Raw genomic sequence first — 22,318 nt, forward strand, 5'->3', positions numbered from 1 at the left:
TAAAACCCACTGAAGAAATGCAGTCAGTGGCTTGTGCAGAGGGTGGGAGGTGTCTGCTCGAGGCCAGCCCAGGCCGGCCGCCGGCTAGGGTTCCAGCACTTCCCATTGGTGATATTAAGTGGGAGGTTTGGTTAACTTCATGCTGTATTCTCAGAAGGACAAAAGCTTATTCGAGGTACAGGCTTCTGATACAAGGTTGGTAAGGCTGTTCTTGATCTGATGAAATCCACTTCTCACATTGTCAAACATTAACTTGAAAAACAGCCCTATGTGACATTTTATCCCACCACCCTCTCTCCTAAGTCCATGGTTAAGTGTCCCAACAGTCAACTTCTCTGCTTTAGTAATTAGATGTTTGACCAGTGAAACCATCTAGACTTCCTTTAAAATTATTACTTAATTTAAAAATTATCAATATTATTACCGTGATTATTAAAGCATCTTTAAGTGTTCAGAGCATCTGGACTTAGGAAGAACTTTAAAATCCCGGAGAGAAATCAGAGGCACTGGTCTCTGATTTCGTGAAAGGCATTCTAACCATCCTTTCATCAGTAAATCGAAATCCAAAAGTTAATGTTTTTATTGGCAATGAAAATAAATGACCCTGGGGAAGAGATGTTGTCCCCTGTGCCACTATGTGGGCAAGACTCGCGGAGCTGGCAGGACGCCCTCTCCTGATTCACACCCCTGTTTGGGAACCCCGTTCCATCCTTTGCCCAGTCCAGCCCTTGGTGTCTCCCGTGGGCATCCACTGTTTTCCGCAGGACTTGGGTGGGCCACGAACTAAAAGCCTTGCTGCTCCAAGCGTGTCCGAGGCCCAGCAGCATCTGCAGGACCAAAGACCGGGCTGAAAGTTCGGAGGCTCAGCTGTCCCTGGGCCTTCGGAATCTGAATCTGCACCTCAGCCAGGTCCGTGGGGGCCCTGTGGGCACGAGCACTGGGCGCGGAGCCTGGCGCAGAGCACACCCTAACGAGGGTGCACCCGGGTGCCTGTGCTTGCTGTGTATCTACTTAAGCATGTGTTTCCAGGGAGTGGAAAAGGGAATACGTACCTCAGAGAGCTCTATCAGTACGTGTAGTTCAAATTATGTGATCACCTTCGGGGTAAAAAACCGAACAAAACTGTGGCGGGTGGGATGGTTACTTGGTGGGGAAGTCGTACATTTAAAATATCCCTTTCTCGGGGCTGCTGTTATACGAAGCACCACGGACTGGGTGAGTCAAACAGCAGAAATTCGTTCTCTCGTCTGGACGCTGGAGTCCGAAATTCAGGTATAGGCAGGGCCGTGCTCCCTGCGGGACTCTGGGGGAGCCTTTCTCGCCTCTTTCTGGCTTCTGGTTCCCGCAGTCTTCGGCAGACCTTGGCCTACAGCGGTGGCCCTGCACAGGGCACGCTCCCTGAGTGTCTGCCTCGTCACAGGGTGTTTTCTTCTTGTGGAGAAATGGGTCACACTGGATTAAGTCCCCCACACTCCAGTATGACCTCGCCTGCAACGACGTTCTTTCAAAATAAGGTCACACTCTGCTAGACGTGGGGATCCCCTGATGAGCAAGGCAAGGCCTCTGGAGGAGGCCCAGGTCGGGGAGGGAGCGTGGCAGTGGGCAGGTCTCACAGGGTGTCTTTCCACCCGTGCTTCTGACGCAGATGCAGCCTGACTTTCAACCCACCACCACGCGTGTTCCCGCAGAAGTCCCCACACCCTGCCCGGAGTGGCCCCCAAGTGTGCTTGTAGACAGTGGGGCGGGGTGGGGGGGACGAGAGAACCTCGTCATGGAGAAAGCCATTAGGAGTTTGTTGTTAGGGTACAGTGACAGAGGACAAGGGCCCTCCACGTGTTCTGAGGGAGACTTATTTGTGAAGTCTGTACACTAACCTCAAGCTTTTCAAACTAGAGGTGGTTCATTTGCTCATCAAATATTTGAGTGCCCAGTGTGTGCAAGACAGTGTACTCAGTGCTTTAGGATTTGGGGAATTTTGCTACCAGTAAAAAAATAAATAAATAAATTTAGGAAATTAATATAATTACAATCTTTAATTTCAAGTCCTGCCAATTATGGACATATAAAAAGTTGCCATCATAAAAGCAAGAACTGGAATTATTTTATTTATTTTTAACTTTAAATTTGTATTTATTTATTTTTAAATAGGTAATACCAAAAGGTACGGAGGATGACGGTGCAAAGTAAATGTCCCTCCCTCACAGGCAAACAGTACTACTTGAGAAAAGCCATTTTAACACCAAAGAAGTAGGAAGGACATAGTCTTAGAGAAAAAGAGAGCTTTTTCCAAAAATAAAAAAATGAAAATAATTGGGAAAACTATGTATATACATATTTTCCTTTCTCATCTATTTTTTACACGTGTTTACACTCCTTTTATGAATGAGGCATCGTTTTAGGTGCAGAAGATACTTCAGAGAACAAAGCAGTGAAAATGCCGTTCCCCGCCCTCTTGGACTTTACATTCCTACAGGAAGTAGATCTGAAACTGGGACACAGAAGTTCAGGTCAATGAATCGGGGAACTCCAACAGAACCTCAAGGAAGAGGATGCCTCAGCGGGCTGAGGGTTATCCGGGTGTGCTCCAGGCACATGGGACACAAAACTGGGCCTGAGTTTACAAATAGCCCGCCTCCCTTGCTCAGGACCGCTCAGAGACTAGGCCAGGGGGACATGTGGGCCTCTTCATGGGACTTAAGAAGCACAGTCTGACAATAGGATTTGATCCAGGTGTGAATGAAAATACAAGAGATGTGCAGTGGTGGTGGGAGGAGTTGTTAAGGAGCAGAAAGGAGAGTGATTTTTGCTTTTTTGATGGGTTTTCTATTCATGCAAAAAAAACAGCTAAATCTGCCTGCCATTTGCATGCTTCCTTTGTTCTTCAAGTACCTGGGCTGCCCTTGAACCCAAGTAACAATGTGCTGTGATGAACTACTGGGCTCTGCCATGGCCCTCCAACCAGGAGATCCGGTGGGAAGCATGAACCTCACCCTTTACACTTTTATTTCTAATTAATAGACTGTTCTTAAAAGCAGTTTTAGGTTTATAGAAAAGTTTCCACAGACCCCCTTACCTATCCTCATTTCCCCTATTATTAACATCTTGTATTAGTGTGGTAATGTTACAATTGATGGATGCACATAGAGATATTATTATTAACTAAATTCCATAGTTTACGTGCTTTGTCTTGTTCTTTCTATGGGCTTTGATAAATGTATAATGACATGTATCCACCATGGTAGTATTATATAGAAGCATTTCACTGCCCTAAAAATCCCCTGTGTTGTGCCTATTCCTCTCTCCCACCTCTGGACCCCTGGCAACCACAGATCTTTTTACTCTCTTCACAGTTTTTGCCTTTTCCAGAATGTCATATAGTTGGAAACATCCAGTATGTAGCTTTTCAGATAGTCTTCTTTCACTTAGCAATCTGCATAAGTGGTTCCTCTACGTCTTTTGTGCTTAATAGCTCATTTCTTTTTAGCACTGAATACTATTCCATTGTCTGGATGTACCCACAGTTAATGCTTTCATTCATCTATTAACTTGGTTGCTTCTAAGTTTTGGCATTTATGAATCGAGCTGCTATAAACTTCCATGTGCAGGTTTTTGTGTGGACATAAGTTTTCAACTCCTTTAGGAAAATATCGAGAAGCACGATTGCTGTAGCCTATGGTGAGTGTATGCTTAAACTTTGCAATTTTCCCTTAAGAAACTATTCCCTTTATGTAAAATTTTGAATGCGTAAAAAATGCAGCATATCATTTTATCTTAAAATATTATATTGCATGTTATTTCTTTCTTGATATTAGTTAAGATATAGGAATCTGTATTTGACACTGCAACACAGCTAAAACTTTAATTTCCAGCATAAACTTTGGGAGATTTGACTTGAGAATGCCCAGACTTTATTTTATTTTATTTTTTAATTTAGTTTCAAGTATACAGTACATTGGTTAGACATCTATATAGTTCATAAAACCATCTTCCCAATTGCTCCCTCCCTCCCCTGACCCTCCACCTAGCCAATGTATTAGCGTTAACTGCGTTCCCTGTGCCGTGCTCCCCATCCCCGTGACCATCCATCAGCTAGTAATTTGTAATTCTTTAGCCCTTTGCCCCATTCTCCCAGCTCCCCAATCTCCCCTCCCCTCTGTCCGACACCAAATTGTCCACTACATTTGTGAGTCTGTTTCTGATTAGTTTATTCTTTTTATTCCTTAGAGTCCGCATATAAGTGAAATCATATAGTGTTTATCTTTCTCTATCTGACTTAAATACCTTCTAGGTCCATCAAAGCAATATCTTTTTCCATCCCCTTCCTTTTCATACGTAGGGTCTTGTTTTCTTTTCCTTTCAGCCACTCTATCTTTTGGTTGGAGCACTTAATTCTTTTCCATTTGAGGTACTTATTGATAGGAATGTAGTTGTTACCATTCTATATTCCTGTTTTCGATACATGTGTTTTATTCTCAAAGAAGTCCCTCCAACATTTTCTGTAATACTGGCTTGGTGGTGATAAATTCCTTTAGCTTATTTTTCTCTGGGAAGCTCTTTATCTGTCCTTCAACTCTAAATGATAGCTTTACTGGATAAATTATTCTTGGTTGTAGATCCTGGGTCTTCATCCTGTCAAATATTTTGTGCCAAGCCCTCTGTCCTGCATAGTTTCTTTTGAGAAATCAGCTGCCAGTCTTATGGGTTTTCCTTTATATGTAATTACTTGTTTTTCTCTTGCTGCTTTTTAATATTCTCTCTTTGTATTTAACCTTTGGCATTTTAATTATGATGTGTCTTGGTGTGGGCCTCTTTGGATCCTGGATTTTTGGAATTCTCTGAGTTTCCTGGGGTTTTATGTCCATTTCCTTCACCAGGTTAGGGAAGTTTTCCATCATTATTTCTTCAAACAGCTGTTCAACATCTCGATTTTCTTCAGTTACACCGATCAGATGAATATTTGGAGCCTTAATAGTGTCCCATATCCTCCTTAAATTATTTTTATATTCTTGGCATCTTATCTCTTGCCATTCCGATTGAGTGTCCTTGGCTTTCCTGTCCTCTAGAAAAGGTATTTGATTCTCTTCTTCATTCACTTTGTTTATTCCTTTGTTTATTTCATTTAATATACTTCTCATCTCAGATAATGTGTTCTTCATTTCAGACTGGTTCCCTTTTATAATTTCCATTTCTATCTTTATGTTTTTTATCTCTTTATTGAAGTTCTCACTGAATTCATCTACACTTCCCAAAAGTTCATTGAGCATCTTTATAACCAGTGTTTTGAACTCTGCATCTGTTAGATGGCTTGACTCCATTGTATCTGGATCTCTGTTTTGTTCTCTCATATGGTTTCTGCTTCTTTGTCTTCCCATTTTGGCTGCTTTTCCATATCTGTTTGTCTGTTTCTATCTACTAAGTAAAGATCCTAAGTTTCCCGGTCTTATTAGTGTGGATTTGTGAAGTCAGTGTCCAGTGGTACAGTCCGGAGAGGGGTTCAGCTGCAGGCCAAATTTAGCCCTAGTCTCTACCCCTCCAGGGCCACTTGTTAAGATTCAGCAAGCAATCCACAGATGCTGTGCTTATAGTTGCCTCATAAGGCCACACCAGAAACTGAGGCCAGTTGCTTCCAGTGTGAGTCTCAGCAAGGAGCACCTGACTCGCTGAGGATACATCTGGATGTGGCTTCGGTGGGGCTGCAAGTTGGGGGAGGTGGGGTTTCAGGGAATCCTCTGGGTGGAGCGACCTCTGTTATCCAGTTTGATGATGTCCCGACTATGGTGGCTCTGTGTCCACACACTGGGAGGGGGGAGGGCTCAACAGGAACCAATAGATACCGCTGACACATGTGTACCCAGCAAGCCTCGCCTGGGCCCTCACTCCAACAATGTCTCCCTGTAAATCTCTGGTGCCCCTGCGCACAGCCGAATTGGCACTGGTGCTCAGAGCGAGCAGGTCAGTCACCATGAAAATCTGCTTGCAGACGCGGCCCCTTTAAGAGGCGTCTGTCGCTGCCACAGCCTCCTTCTCAGTCAGCTGCTGGAGATCGGGCAGCTCCACGTCCTCGCCCCGTCCTACCTTCTGCTGTTGCAGAGTGTTTTCTTGGATTCCTCCCTAGTTGTGTGGCTTGTAGATCCCAGGCGCTTTTTCCTTGCTGCTGCTCCTTGTTTCCATCGCAACTTTGATTTAGTCGCCAGAGGGATGAACAGCCTCTATCATTTATGCCATTTTTTTTCCCACCTAGACTTTATTTTTTACAGCATTTTTAGGTTCACAGCAAAATTGAGGTTCCTATATACTCCCTGCCCCTTTTGTTTTTAATGCTGTACTTTATGAAAATATAGTCACACATAGAGTTGTTAATTAAAATGTGGATTCTTAAAAAAAAAAACTTTTAAAATTTGAAGGTAGCAGAAGCTCACAGAAACAAGGACAAGCACTGCAGACCTGTGTAACATGAACGTAATCATTTCCCCTGCTTCCTACCCCGCCCTAATAACACTCAGTTCATGTGTAAACCCTGGACATCATTTTTCTAGGCTTTGAAAACATATTTACGCTGAAGAAGTTTTTCCATTTTAAAATTATTTTTACAAAAATGAGATCCTACCATTAATATTGTTCTGCAGCATAATTTAAAAAAATTTATTATGGATTTTTCAGCTTAGTGCATAAAAAAAACCCAACTTATTCTTTTTAATGGTTGCATAGTATTCCACAACCTGTACTTTCTTATAGCATGGAAATTTATGTGATTTTTGTATTACAAATCATGTTTAAGTAAATATTCTACACATTCATCTTTACGCATTTGTGCTAAAATTTCTGTAGGATAGAGTCAGAAGTATAGAATTGAAATCATTAGGTCATTTTATACATGCACATACACACACATGCATACAATTTTCCCTCTTTAAATTCCATTACATTTTATGAACATGTAAATTCTTAATCCTGGATGTTATTAAGCATTTTTATTTTTTGCCAATTTGACAGGCAAAAGTTGGTATCTCTTTGTTTCAACTTATATTTTACTAATCTTGAACATCTTTTCATATGCTTGAATCATGTGTTTCTTCTTTTATGAATTGTCTGTTCATGTTCTTTGCCTATTTTTTCTTTTGAAATATTTTACTTATACAAGTAGTATGTTAATGCAACATTATTAAAAATTGAAACAGTATAGAAGTATACATAACTGAAAGTAAAAATTCTCCATCCAGAAATTAGTTATAGTCAAAAGTTTGGGATATATTCCTCTATATAATTTTCTCCCTGTGTGTGATACATACATCTATAATACATATAATCATAATATAGGTATTATTCTGTATCACTTTTATTTGACTTATCTTGTACACATAGATTTATATATTATGTAAATGGTTTTACTTAATAATATGTCATTTACATAGAACCCTGATTTTTTTAAACGATTGTGTAATATTCCATGAAAAAATGTTTTCTCTTTCTGTTTAATTAACATATATATGCTGCTTACTGTGCATAAGGTACTCTTCTAGTGCTTCATAAATATTAGCCCATTTCATCATCAAAACAACCCCATGGAATAGGTATTTCTGTATCCCCATTTTATCAAGGAAACAGGTACAAAAAGGTCAAGTAAGTTGCTTAAGATCACACTACCAGTTACAGAATAGGTTAAAATTTTGTTTTAAAATTCTCTTATCGATAGGCTTAAACTGATTCCAGATCGTACTGCAATAAACATCCCAGGGACACAGGATGAGAAAGGAACTGCGAGAGGCGGAAGGAAGAACCAAAGCAGGTAGGAGGAGGAAAGGCTGAGGGCACAAGTGTGGGAGTGGAGATGGTCAGAGAAAGAATGCACTTCTACAGCATCGCTAAGCTGGAAGTAATGGACCGTGCAGCCAATCAAGTGTGATTTGTCTTGAGGACAGGGTTAAAAGAAGCCAACAAGAGCCAGCTTGCTGGGCAGGATACCATGTGGAAAACTTGATTAGTAAGCCGCAAGCAAGGAGTCTGATAGCGATTATTTTTCAGTGATTTGGATGCTAAATGTGAAAGATCACACTTTATTATCAAGTAGCACATTAATATGATTTACTATATTTACTTGGCAAACGCTCAGTATTTGCCGAATGTTTATTCATATTGAATTGAGTCGAATGCATACTGAATGAATATTTGCTGTTTATTTTTGACATCTTATAGCTAAAAGAAGGGAAAGGCTATTTTTCAGGATAATGAACTAAGAGATGTATAGAAAACAGCAGCTTAAAAGTAGATGAGAGACGATAAAAAAATAGTAAAAATTGTAAAATGCCTTAGATAAGGTCAAACAAAAAGCAAAAGGGGCAGAAATTTTCTCCCTAAAATGCACTGAATTCGAAATTGCAAACATAAGACTAATTTTAGATTTTGAAAGCGAACTGAGCTCCTCAAAACTTTTTTTCTGGAATGAATGTCATTATCTTAAAAGTCCTTGTTGCACAGATAGACATCTTGTTCCTGTATAAGTTCCCAGATGAAAACATTTATTATCATAATAATATCAATTTCCCCCCAAACTAAACTATACACTTAACACAATTTTTAAAAATTCCTAGAGAATTTGTGGGATTTTGAGAGGTGGTGCTAATGTAGAAATCTGTGACACAATAAAAATGTTACAGACTGGTCCAAAAACGCATATAAAATTCTGTCTGAAATTAAAGTATTTAAATGTAATGAGGGAAAGATAAACCTCAAGCTGCATAATAAATGACACTGAAATGAAAGATTTTTTTTGAGTGCCCATCGAGTTGCCAAAATACATTTTTTAAATAAAAATTTCCATTGTTGGTAATAGAGCACCTGAAACAGAACACCTTCAAGGTCTAGTTGGAATATAAATTGGTACATATCTAAAGAAAAAATTTATATGTATATAATCATTAACAATGTTCATACTTGATGAACCAGCAATTCTATTTCTAAGAATGTATTCTAAAGAAATAATTGCTGATGTGCCCAAAGATTTAGCTATATGAGTATTGGTTATTGTCTCTAAATTATTTATAAACCTAGTTAACAGACATGGACGATTAGATAAATTATAGCACGTCCACACAATGAAATATTATACAGCCGTCAAAATCATGCAGAAAACATTTATTGAGTACTGGCTAAGTGCTAAGCCAATTTCTAAGAACTTCACATGTAATAGCATGTTTCACACTCTCAACTACATGCAATAGCATGTTTCACCCTCCCAGTTACATGCAATAGCGTGTTTTGCCTTCCCAGCAGCCATATGAGGTAGGGTGATTATTACTCCCATTTTATAGAGGAGGAACCTGAACAAGGCATTTCAATCCTTTGAGAATAGGTGTTAGAGCTAGTATTTGCACTAGGCAGTGGGGCTCCTGGGCTCTCATTCCTAACCATTACAACTAAGGCGACTATGTCACAACGTTGGAGATTTTATAATAGAATATGTGAAAAAAAGCGGTGTGCACTGTGGTCCCATTTCTGTAAAAGAACATATATCTATACATAGTAGTAGAAAGAAACTGATACAAATTCACAAGGGCACAGAGAGTAGGAGAGGAGCTAGCAGTGTACAAGAAATGCCAACCATGTTCTGATTGGTGGGGTGGAATGTGTATGGGCAGTGCCAGTCACCGGGGCAGGGGGACCGGAGGCGTGAGGCCTGCCTCCATGTCACCTCTCAACACTGTACAGCCAGGGGTCAACCTCCATCCCTCCTTGCACAGGACCTGGAGGTTGACCAGGGAGGCCTGGCACCACAGTGGGGTGAGAAGCATGGCTGAGAACTCTGGGGAATAGATTATGAGGTGGAGATGAACAGAACATGGGATGGTTGTTTTGATTGTAAGCCTTTTAATACAGCGGTCCCCAACCTTTGCAGCACCAGGGACCGGTGCTCCTCTGAGAATCTAATGCCTGATGATCTGAGGTGGGGCTGAGGCGGTGACGCTAGCACTGGGGATTAGCTGCAAATGCAGACGAAGCTTCGTGCCCTCCCCTGCAGCTCAACTACTGCTGCGCAGCCCGGTTCCTAACAGGCCACGGACCGGTACCGGTCCACAGCCTGGGGTTTTGGGACCCCTGTTTAAATACTATTAAGCTTTTTAAAAACCGTGTGCATTAATAACTTTTTTATAATGTATTGAAGGAATGTTTTTATTAAAATGTAAAAAAATCAGAACTAGGTTGGTAACAGGTACTAGTAATCAGATTGATACATGTACACAATTGTTCACAGCTACAGTAGTCAAAACAGCCAAAAGGGGTAAACAGGCCAAATAAATAAGCAAATTGCAGCATATGTATGCGATGGAATAATATTCAATCATAAAAAGGAATGAAGCAGTGATGCACACTACAATGAATATCAACTTCAAAGATATTATGCTAAATGAAAATATCCAGACACGGACCACATACTGTATGATTTCATTATTATGAAATATCCAGAATCAGTAGATTTATAGAGGCAGAACACAGATTAGTGGTTACCAGGGGCTGGGTGGCGGAGGTCACGGGGAGTAACTGCTGAGTAGGTATGGGGCCTTCTCTGGGGTGATGTTCTGAAACTAGGTAGAAGGTGGCGGTTGCATAGATTGTGAATATACTAAATGCTACTGATTTGTTCGCTTTAAGATGGTTAATTTTATGGTATGTGAATTTCACCCCCAGTTCAAAAAAAAAAAAAAGTTTTCAGGTTGAGAAAGGAGTGAGAAGTCAAGAATGAGGGAGCTCAGTGCCACTGCACGGCATGTTTGCAGGAATTTTGTCGTCCAGACGGGCGATGCCGCCTGATGGGATGACATGTCGCCCTCAGAGCAGGCGACACCATGGAGACGCAAGCATGCCAGCCCCATGACATCGCCGAGCTTCAAGTGGCAAAGGGCTGGGTTTTAATGGGTCTTAAGTTGTGAGACATTCAAAATTAGAAAAGAAATTACGCCACTTGCTGAGCTTTTCTCTAGGTTTAATAGACACGGATGAAGAAAATAAACTTTAAGGACGTGTTCTTTAAAATCTCTTTACACCTAGCTTGTTCATGTCATTTGTGGTGTTCCCCAAACTTCAACTTCATCATAAACACATACTGGGCTGATTAAAGAGCAGAGTGCTTCTCTTTCTTACTGTGTGATAATTCGTAATAATCCATAACCACGTTATGGGCTGAATTGTCGCCCCCTCCCAAATTTGTATGTTGAAATCCTAAACTCCAGTAGCACAGAATGTGACCTTATCTGATGACAGAATTTTTAGAGGTAATCCAGTTAAATGAGGTCATGAGAGCAGGCCCTAATACAGTGTGACCAGTGTCCTTATAAATAGGGGAAATTTGGATACGAAGACACACACAAAAGGGAAGGTGATGTGAAGAGACATAGGGACAAGATGGCCATGTGCAAGCCAAGGAGAGAGATCCCTCCCTCACAGCCCCCAGAAGGGAGTAACCCTGATACTCTGATTTTGGACTTCTGGTCACCAGAGCTGAGAGACAATACATTGCTGTTGTTTAAGCCCCTAAGTTTATAATATTTTGCTATGACAGCCCTAGGAAACTAATACGATGTTATATAATAATCATTGCTTTTCACACTTAAAATGCACATTACCAGCATAAATACTTCACCCATCCTGCAGTGGCTGGTCACGTGGAATCAACCCAAGTTCCTCTGAGATCCTAAGTTCCATAGGACAGGTCCTAGGAATAGATAACTATGTAGCCACAGCCCCTGACCGAACCATCAAGATTGTTCGATTATAGTCCTTAATCCACTTAACCCACTATTAGAAAGTCTTTAATAAAGGCTTTGATAACACCAACTGCAAAGAGGATGTTGAATATCAGTGGTTTAATGTAAATCACCACCTGCTTGGGGGAAAGGAAGTATGGACAACTTGTACCTGGGCTGCTCCCAACCCACACACAGGCACCTATGAAAAGACGGAGAGCAGGCTGGCTTTGGCCATTTACCACGTACTTGTAAATGTGAATTCTGTGCAGTAGCAGATCTTGGGGGCTGGGATGTGGCTATTTTAATGCAAAATTAATTGTCAACTAGAAGATGACTTGGTCTTCTCTCTAGTGGTTACCTTCCCCTCCTGCTAGTTGCCTTCACTCTGGTCCTCGTGGCTGAATCTCGTTAGTCATATTCAAAGTATCATAAATGATTTCAGTATCTCAAACGCAAACACACCTCTCCTGCTCAGCTTGTCCCCACTTTTTAAGTTGTCCTTATTTCCACAATAGGAAGGACGTCTTTTCTAAAATTTGTTATTTTTCACTTTGTCATGGTCATAATCATATCACACGTGTACACATTTGACAGGTGCTTCAATTTGACTGAATTCTGAGTGTAACATTAAAAATTGTACCTATAATGTCATATCAAGAAAGTGTGCTGTATCTTCGATTTTTCATGAAATCTCTACGTACAAAGATTTCATATTCCGAATAGCATCCCGAAGTATAAATTAAAGGCAGGAAGATGTAAAAAATATTCCTAGAGATTACCGTTGCTTCTCTCTGGATGAGCTCTGCATGTGCCGAGCAAGGAGGCAGCTGTCACGCTCCCATAAACCCATGGCTTTCACATGACCTTTCACTGAAGGTACAGACAACCTATCAAAAAAAAAAAAACCCAAATGCTTTCATTCATAGGATATACAGGATGTTTTATATTTCTAGGGCGGCCGTGACGAAGTGCCACAAACTGGGTGGCTTGAAACAACCAGACACTTTTTCTTTCACAGTACTGGAGGCTAGAAGCCTGACGATGCCGGCGAGGTTGCAATCCCTCTGCGGCCTGCAGAGGGACCCTTCCTTGCCTCTCCCAGCTTCCCGGGGCTTGCTGACAGTCTTTCCTGTTCCTTGGTTTGAGGCCGTACAATGTCAATCTCTGACTTTGTCACGTGGCCTCCCTGTGTGTCTGTCTTCACATGGCGGTCTTCTTATAAGGACGGGGTCCAGCATGACTTCATTTTAATTACATCTGCAACAATCCTTTTTGCAAATAAAGACAAATTCAGAGGCACTGGAGGTGTGTGTGTGTGTGTGTGTCTTTGTGTCGCGTGTGTGTGTGTGTGTGTGTGTGTGTGTGTGTGTGTGTATTTTTTTTTGAGAGTGTGGACAATTCAACCCATAACAAGGGAATAAGGTAAATGTCACACATTTAAGTTTTTAGGGCAACTCAAAAGGTAGCATTTTTGTTTAATGGAGACAAAATCATATTTATAAGAAAGTGCATAAAACACATATGCATAGTTTAAAGAATTATAATGCAAATAACCATGTAACCCCCGCTCAGGTCAAAATACCGAACATTGCTGCTACCAGAGAAGCCCCTGTGTGCCCCTTCATCAAATCCCTCCTCCAGGACCAGCCAGCATCCCACATTGCATTTAGTTGTCATGTCTCCCTCTTCTCTCCCATCTGCGATAGTTTCTCACACTCTTTCACGACCTTGATATTTGTGAAAAGTACTGGCCATTTACTTTGTAGGATGTTCCTTAATTTGGGTTTGTTTGAGGTTTCCCAAAGATTAGATTGAGGCTATATATTTTTGGCAAAACCCCACAGAACTGTGCCCTTCTCAGTGCAATGGCATCAGTTGGTATATGCCGTCCTCACATCTTGATCACTTAATGCAAGTGGTGTCTTTAGTTGACTGTTGCTACTACTTTTCCTTTTGTAGCAGTATCCTGTGGTGATACTCTGTACATATTTCTTGTCATGTTTTGCCCACTATGTCTAGCACTCATTAACGATTCCTATCTTGATAATTTTCTGCTTATATCGTACCTTTTGTCTCTACTAATTGATATTCTACTTTAAGGAAAAGCTACCCTTTCTGCCCTTTTATTGATTCAATCACTTATCTATACCATGGACATTTATTTCCATGGTTTACAATCCATTACTAGCATCAGTTATTTTTTCAAGTTGTCCCAGATTTAGCCATTGGAAGCAACAAGTTGGCTCCTGTATCCTTTGACAAATGCCTCTCTTCCCTTGCCCCCTCATCATTTTATGAGCACTTCCTTACTTTTTTGGCACCACAAGATGTTCCAGGCTCATTTTCGAATTTCCCTGCCCCAGCCCTGGTATCAATCATTTTTCCAAGGAACCCTTTGTAAGAGAACGGTACTTAGAAACCAATATCCGAGCACTAGGTGTGCTCATTGCTACTGAGGTGTCTTTGCTTTCAGGTCCTTTCTGTAGACAAAACTAGGAAATATATGTACCTATACTCACACTCACCCATCTGTCTCTCTCTACATATCTGTACATATGAAAGCGGAGTCCCTAATATCTCTACTCTTACCCAAGACCACAGAGTTCTTCCACACTCGGTTCAACTTTTATTTGTAACTCTTCTCAAAAATAGAAACCTTTGCTTTTATTATGGATCTTCCATTATCCATATTTGCTCAATCTTAATATACAAAAAGTATTTTTAGAATTGCTAACCCATACCTTTTTACTAGAGTATACTTGTGTACAGATCACTGTCTTTAACCTTACAGTATACATATACTCAAAATCCTGTTTTTAAAAAGTTGCTGGTTTTCTTTCCTACCCGCTTCCAGTGTGGTAATGTCACTCATTTGTAATATAGGTAGGTTCATTCATTAATATTTTGAGTTCCCTGCACACTGTGGTTGATTTTAATTATTTCTGGAGTATGTGTAACGTTACTATAGTTATGAGTCAGAACTGAACAAAAATGTACACAGGGAGAGGTATTTCTCGTCCCAAATACTCCATTTCCAATCTTCCTTATTTTCCACTCTGTATCAATCCACTCTCTGTAGGTAACTCACCTCATTAGTTTGTTTATTCTTCCCGTTTCTTTTGCACGAATAAGCAGATACATGTGTATTTTCTTATATTGCCTGCATTACACGAAGAACGGTAAACTGGAGACATGCTCGCACTTTGCTTTTCCAACTTGATATATCCTGGAAATCATGACATCAGTTCACAGAGCTGTTTAGGACTCCACTGTGTGGCTGAACCACGGTTTATGAACAGGTGGTTGCTCCCATGTATAGATACTTATGTCATTTTAAATTATTTTGCAATTGCAGCCAACGCTGCAGTGAGCAAGCTTGTGCACATGTGCTTTTGCATTGTTGGAGAGAATCGGCATGGTGTTCCCTGCAAGTGGGATGGCCGAGTCAACAGGTTTTAAGTATATTTTGGTTTAATTAGGTATTGCCAAGGTCCTCTCCAGAAAGACAGTACTAGTTTGCACTTACACCAGCAACATGAGTGTTTCACCAACAGAATGTGCTGTCATGCTTTTATTAAATTTCTCCCACTCTCTCAGGTGAGAAATGGTATCTTAGTTTTAATTTACATTTCAAGTATGTTTGAATTTGAAAAATACATTTTAGGGACATTTTTATACCATTTTTGGCGAATTGTCTTTTTTTTCTATCAGATTTTCGGTCCCTTGTCCTTCAGTTTTTGAGTTGGCCACATAATTTTGTAAAGCTTATGAATACTGAATACACACTGGCACTCTAAAGTTTCCCATCATGATTTCAACCAAAGTAAGTACCACCATCGAGTATGTACCAATGTAAAACGAGATGCTAGGTTCCATTTTCATTTGAACGCCAAAGCACATGTAAACTCTAAGAAACACAGGTAGATATGCTGGTTCGTTTATGTGTATTGCAAATTCCAATTATGAAACAGGGTCATCTCCTTGTATTTTTTAAAGCTCATATTGTTAAACCCTATCATGCCAATCTTATTACTGAGCTTAGATGGGGCTTCACTACCTATGAGTGAACCAATACTAATGTGTCCCAAAGCCAGACATGTCATTTTTTGAATGATTACACATTTTGGTATCATTTACATTCCTACTCTCTTGACTATCAGAAGTTAAATAGGGACTACTATCCTGTTAACAGGTATTTAAAATAAAAAAACGAATTTTATATAAAGATCCACTTCAGCTCTCATATATTGCTGAACTGCATATCTAATTATATGCTACTCTTTCAAAAATCTGCTCTTGATTCAGTTGTCTTAAATTCAGAAGAAAAACAGTAACACACTATCTTTATGAAGATTACAACTTCGGAATGTTACATGTTGAGGCATTAAAAGTTGTATTTATTTTTTAGTGACTGATTTTCTAGCTCTTAAAACATGTCCAATGATGCTACAAAAACTGATCCAAGGTTAAAGACTCAATTACAGTATTAAAGATTCAATTACAGGTGCCGATATTACATTATTTGTCACAGGGATAATAAAATGAGCAGAGTAGAAAGCTGACAGTACATTTGCTTAGTCAATTGATGTAAGTAGATGAGATCTGTAGAGAAAGTGGTAATGAACTATAGAGAAGTCCACTCACTACTCACCCTGCTGCCTAAGCCAGAGGCAGGTTAAGGTTGCTGTGGTATAGGAGCTGTGTTTGAAAGCTCCATCTTTCCTTAGGGTATTAAAATTTATGTGCTGGTTTGTTGTTTTTACCATTAGTTGACGTTCTTATACTTGATTTATAGAAGAATTAGGCAACACAGCATGGAGAAGAAACACATTAAACTTCTGGAAAAGTTAAGAGCAGTTTAAAAATAACAATTTCCAAAGAATCATCCTCTTCTTGGTATAGAGCAGAACAAGTCTTACTTGCCTTAACTTTTTCTACTCGTCACTAAGGAAAGTGAATGGTAAGATCAATGAATTTGATATGACCACGTTAAGGGGAAAAAAGTTTATAATAAAAATACTCAAGAAACTCAATCTCCTCTGACCTTTCCCTCTGTCCTCCAGGAGCTAGATAAAACAAAACTAAGACAGCATTACGTGTCTTCCCATAACAGTAATGTTAAAGCTTTATCAGAGTATTGCTGAATATTCAGGGAAGACTTGTAGAAAGGTGAAGTCACTGAGTAAATTGAAAGTAGTCTCATTCTTAGCACTTCCTCATGAAGCTTTCTTACAGTTTAAATGCGCTTTTGTGCTGGTTAAATGCAAAATATTGCTTACATCATCAATAACAAAGCATTTCAATACTGTGAAGTTTTATCACCCTTTAGCAAAATTTTTACTAAGTTTAAGTGTTAAACATTCTGACCCTCTTAAAAATATGCTTAAATACACGTAAAAACTGTGAATGAACTAAAATAAAAAAGTTTTTAAAAAATGATGTGGTCATAATAAAAAAAAGAACACTTTTATACATAGGACTTTATTTTGCACTGCTATAACAATTTCATTATAGACCAGGGGAGAAAAATAAGGGGAAAAAAGGATAAAACTACCACACTGAGTAAATTACTAAAGCTCTTCTACTTTTTAACAGGATTTTCCATCTGGTAGATTTATTGTCATATCTCCTTCAAAACAGACAAGATGCTTACCATATTTCAAAGATTATAGGTTACCACTGAAAGGAAATTTTACACAGTCACTGTACATCAAGGTTGAAAAACTGTCCTGCATGAAAAATATACTTAGAAATCATGTGAATAAAAGAAAAAGAAAACATTATTGTGTTTAAGGAAAAATTAAAGTCCTCATAATGTGCCATCTAAATGTGGACATTCATTCTTCTTGGAGTCGCTTAGGTGTAGGGAGTTCTTGCTTCTGCCCATTTCACTCATTATACTGTGTTTTTACCCAACAGTATTCATTAAGGCGAACAAATCCTTTTCTGAAGAGGTCTTAAAGAAATTGTGGACAAACAGCAAACTTTTGGCATTAAAACAGGTTAACACATAACATAGCTTTTAGTAATGTACATTAAGCATATTTTTCTTGGACTAGAGACAAGAAAAGATGGAACATGCTTGCTAACAATGTCAAAAAGTTTAAAATTCAGTGTCCAAGCAATTCCTAACAATGCTTCGGTAGCTTTAAGCTCTAAACAGTATAGAATTTATGCAAATGCATTAATGAATTCAAGCTTGGCAAATTACACCCAAGCAGGTTATTAAACTATATATACAGAAAGTAAACAAATACAGAATTAAAAGAGTCCTTCAGTTTTTCCTTACTTATAGCCTTGAAAATTGACAAACTTTTTGAGGACAGTTCTATTAATATTAAACATTAGGTAACCACAAGTGTTGGGAAACCTAACTACACAAACCAATTTAAAATACTCAAGATGACTTTGTAGTGTTTAATACAATTCAGTTCGTAGGTAAGGGCACAAGACAACAGTTAACAAAAATAATCACATCGATTGACCTAGAAATCAAATGCAAATAGATATGAATACAATCTCCAAAATCTGTCTTTTTAAGTGAACATTAACCATTTATTCAAAGTTATACAAGAATTTGAAAGATTAAAGTCTTCTGTGACATAAAGCCATTTCGAACAGTTTCATGTCTCAGCTGAGCAGGAGGAGAGGGTGAAAGAAATAGTGAGTAGGCCCCATTTGGGCAGCGAGACAGTAAAAACGGACTCAACAGCAGCCTCCTCCGGCCTGCTGTCCTCCCTGATTGCCTGCATGTGTGGCATTAGTAGCAGCATGCTGAGGGCCAATTTTAATGCCATTTGCCTGAAATAAAGGGGAAAAGGATAATAAATGTCACTGGATCCAATAATAATCCATTTCATTCTTAATGACACAATGTTACCAAACAACTCAGAAAATATATATATAATAAGCAGATTTTTGCACAATTAAAACGATCTCTCTTAGGGGCATCTCTTCCTTTTAGAAACAATACGCTGGGAGTATTTCTGGAAATAATTCTTTATCATACCAGGTAGTAGGTAAAGAAACTGGACGACGCTGCTTTTTAGGGAATTCTCACAATGGAGAAAATGTTTAAAACACTTCTTGCAAGTCATCTTTAAAGGATAAAAATATGTAAGGCCTATGCTGCTCTAACGCAACATAAAATCTTTTCTCTAGACAGCATTTCTCTTCCATGTTGAATCAGCTGTACAGGCTAAGGGCATATGAGTGTTCTGTGTCATCAATAATTTCTATGATCCCCAAAGACATGGCAGCTTGCCAAGAACCCACACACAGAGTAGTGCTTTCATTCATCAAACTCACACTTCTGTCTTAACCCTCACTCCCTCAAGTGGATTTTACCTAAAAATACAACACTTTGAGAAAAGTAATACAGTAGCTTCAGAAATTAAGCTCTTAAGGAAACTTTACGTCACAGTAAATCTCAGATTTATAGTGCTTGGCAGTTGTTCTGCAACAGTAGTAGCCTTGGGGTTTCTGGCACTAGCTCAGTATTGACAGCAGCTGATGTGGTTTCTTTTCGCTCTTTTGACTCCTCTTTAATAAAAAGCATGCCCTATGGCTCATTGGTTTTGCCCCCTCTGGGCTGGTAGCAACTTCTTGAGGAATCAAGGAGTCAGACCTGGCATTAGGCCAAATAAATCGCACGGCCTGTTGGCTCCTGACAGCACATTACAATCAAAGCCGCACCAAGCACAGTAAAGCAGTCAGCTACTATATGAAACCAGACAGGGACAATGAACGGGCCCTTTTAAATAGAGGCCCAATTATTGTTCAATTTATATGGCATTAGTCTCTGAATGGTGTCGCCTTTAAACTAACTCAAGATTTACTGCCATATAAGCTTAGAAGATAGGATTCAGAAACCATAACTTTCCAAATTAAAACAAATGAGAAGATCAAGTACTTTTTGGAAAACTCAGGCAAACTGTTTTGTTCAGCAAAGAATATTGAAGCGAATAATAAAGAGCCCCATTTATATATAGGCCAAGAGACACACACACACACTGGCTTCCTAACAGAATGCTTTCCTGATGGCAGCCGGGGAGGAGGAAGAGTTTTTCTCTTGAAAGCAAAAAGTCTTAATGTAGAATGGCGAAAATATTTATGTAACAGTAAATAATATGCTATATCCACATAAACATTCTGAAATGAAAATAAATGCATAGCAGGGATTCAGGTCAAAATGATGACCTTTGGTAAATACTGAATTATATGCTTCAAAACTTATGTTTTATCCTAATCATGTTGACCCACTCTGGCTCAAAATAATAATAAAAAAAAAATTTATAAAACAAAAACCAAAATAAAACCCCCAAAACCTCCAAGAAAACAAACCAGTGCCAGCTACCAATTGCATATTAATTTAGTTTCCTGAAAACATGCTATGTATGCTATACTGGGGGTAATTTCCAAATTGGGTCTTTCCCACTTTCATACCAGACAACAGGGAGAGCATCTTGCATTAGTAACATGGTACATGCATTTACACACTAGAGAATTATTCCCCAAAGCAGATGACACCATATGGACGCGTGGCTGAAAGTGGATTTTCTTCTCTTTGGAGGATTTATATTATTTTGCATTGCTGCAATAAATGGATAGGGGCACTTACTTTAATCCGTTTGTACAGATAAACTGATGCTCTACTCCTACACACTTAACTATTGTACGACATATAACGAATTTTCAGTTAAATGATTATAAATGAATGTGTTAACTAACACCACAGACCCATTTTAGTAATTTAAAAAATATATAAAATTATGACTCCAAGTAGTAATTAAAATTCTAAATATTAGCCAATAATATTTATATGTATATACCTCATTATTAATGTCAAAGACTCCTTCTTGGATTTTTTCATAAATTTCTTTTGCTGTATTAATAAATGCCTGAAATATAAGGTAGAGAAATTGGTTCAATTTAAAACCATCGAAGTAAAAGAACATTATACAAAAGCTCTAAAAAATATCATAATATTCAATGTAATACATATCAACAGAATAAAGAACAAAAACCACACGATCTTTTCAATAGAAGCAGAAAAAACATTTTGACAAAAATCCAACAACTTTTCATGATAAAAACACTCCACAAAGTAGGACCAGAAGGGAACTTCCTAAACCTGTTTGTCAAAACAGCATCTCAGAAAAACCCACAGCTAACATCGCAACTGTGGGGAAGACTGAATGAAGGCTTTCCTCCTTAGACCAAGGACTGGGTGAGGTTGGATGTGAATGTTATTAGCATTATTAGCAGCACCAACCAAAAAGCAGAAACAACACAAATGTTTGTCAACTGATGAATGAAAACCAAAATGTGGACTAACCATGTAACAGAATGTTATTCAGCCATAGAAAGATGAAGTACTGATTAATGCTACAATATGGATGAGCCCTGAAAATATCATGCCAAATAAAAGCCACCAGACATATAAAAGACCACACATGGTATGATTCCATTTATATGAAATGTTAGAAAAGGTTAATCCATAGAGAGAAAAAGTAGATTATTGGTCGTTAGGGGTCAAGAGAAAGGCGGGGGTGGGGGGTTGGAATGGAAAGCTACTGCTAATGAGTATGGGGTTTCTATTTGGGGAGATGAAAATGTTCTGGAGTTAGATAGTGATAATGGCTGTACAACTTTTTGAATATACTGAAACCCACTGAATTGTACCCTTTATTTAAAAGGGCAAATTTTATGGTGTGTGAATCTTATCTCAAAAGAAAAATTTATGATGGGGTCGTGGGGGATACCATAATGTGAGAACCAGCACATATGAGAAAAATATGTCAACTAGATGAATTGAATTAACTTCCATGTTGAAAATAGGTTACTATAGAGGCCGCTGTTGCACACAAGATCCCTTTTGCCAGGACAATGTATAACTTAATACACAGTTTAAGAGGGAAAAACCAAACAATGCTAATGATAAAGAAATAAAAAGGGCAGGCTCAACTTCTATGCCGTGTTGAATAGTTTCACCCTTTTCCCATAAAGCATACTACTAAATTGACAACAAATCAAGTTAGAACACTGTAACCAAATTAAACCTCTAAATAATAAAATTAATCCATTCCATATTTATGTAAAAATTAAAATATTTTATGCATGTCTCGACAATGCTACAGAGGGTGTTTCTAAACTATCAGATTTAAGAGATCACAGATAATAGTATTAATATTGTCAGGTCCTCTTTAATTAGCATTCTATGAAAACTCACAAAGAAATCTATTCTTTACTATCACAGATACAGACCAAATTTGAAAAGTAAACGGGTTCATGGAGAGGGACAAATCATACCTTTCCTCTTTTCTATACTGGAAACATCCGACTGCTGAACTTGCCACCAGAGCTTTTGTTTCCTAATTAACAGGACTGATATGTTTTCACCTTTAAAGGCCTTACAGCTCCCCAGAGTAATCAATCTACTGCCGCTCAATTACTGCACCAAGAACACACCAGTCAGTGAAGGAGACGTGAATGAGTGCGGCAGGAGCGCAGAGATATGAATATGCATAAACTCTAAGTGGCTGATCGAATCATCAGAGAGGGTCATGAGAATTTGC

At 38.9% G+C, this 22,318-nt stretch overlaps 1 protein-coding gene across 1 annotated transcript in view; it reads right to left on the reverse strand.

The window, feature by feature from the left end:
• Positions 1-16,123: 16,123 nt before the first annotated feature.
• RAB2A (RAB2A, member RAS oncogene family) overlaps positions 16,124-22,318 on the reverse strand; it is an 83,748-nt gene continuing 77,553 nt past the window's right edge. The window contains exons 7-8 of the mRNA XM_039868870.1: positions 20,573-20,641; positions 16,124-18,542 (exon numbers count right to left, since the gene is read on the reverse strand). Of these exons, the coding sequence (XP_039724804.1) occupies positions 18,447-18,542; positions 20,573-20,641 (165 nt within the window). The 3' untranslated portion in view covers positions 16,124-18,446. The remainder of the gene's footprint in view (positions 18,543-20,572; positions 20,642-22,318) is intronic.

This window comes from Pteropus medius, unplaced genomic scaffold (assembly GCF_902729225.1).
Source record: "Pteropus medius unplaced genomic scaffold, Ma_sr-lr_union100, whole genome shotgun sequence".
Taxonomy (NCBI): Eukaryota; Metazoa; Chordata; class Mammalia; order Chiroptera; family Pteropodidae; genus Pteropus; species Pteropus medius.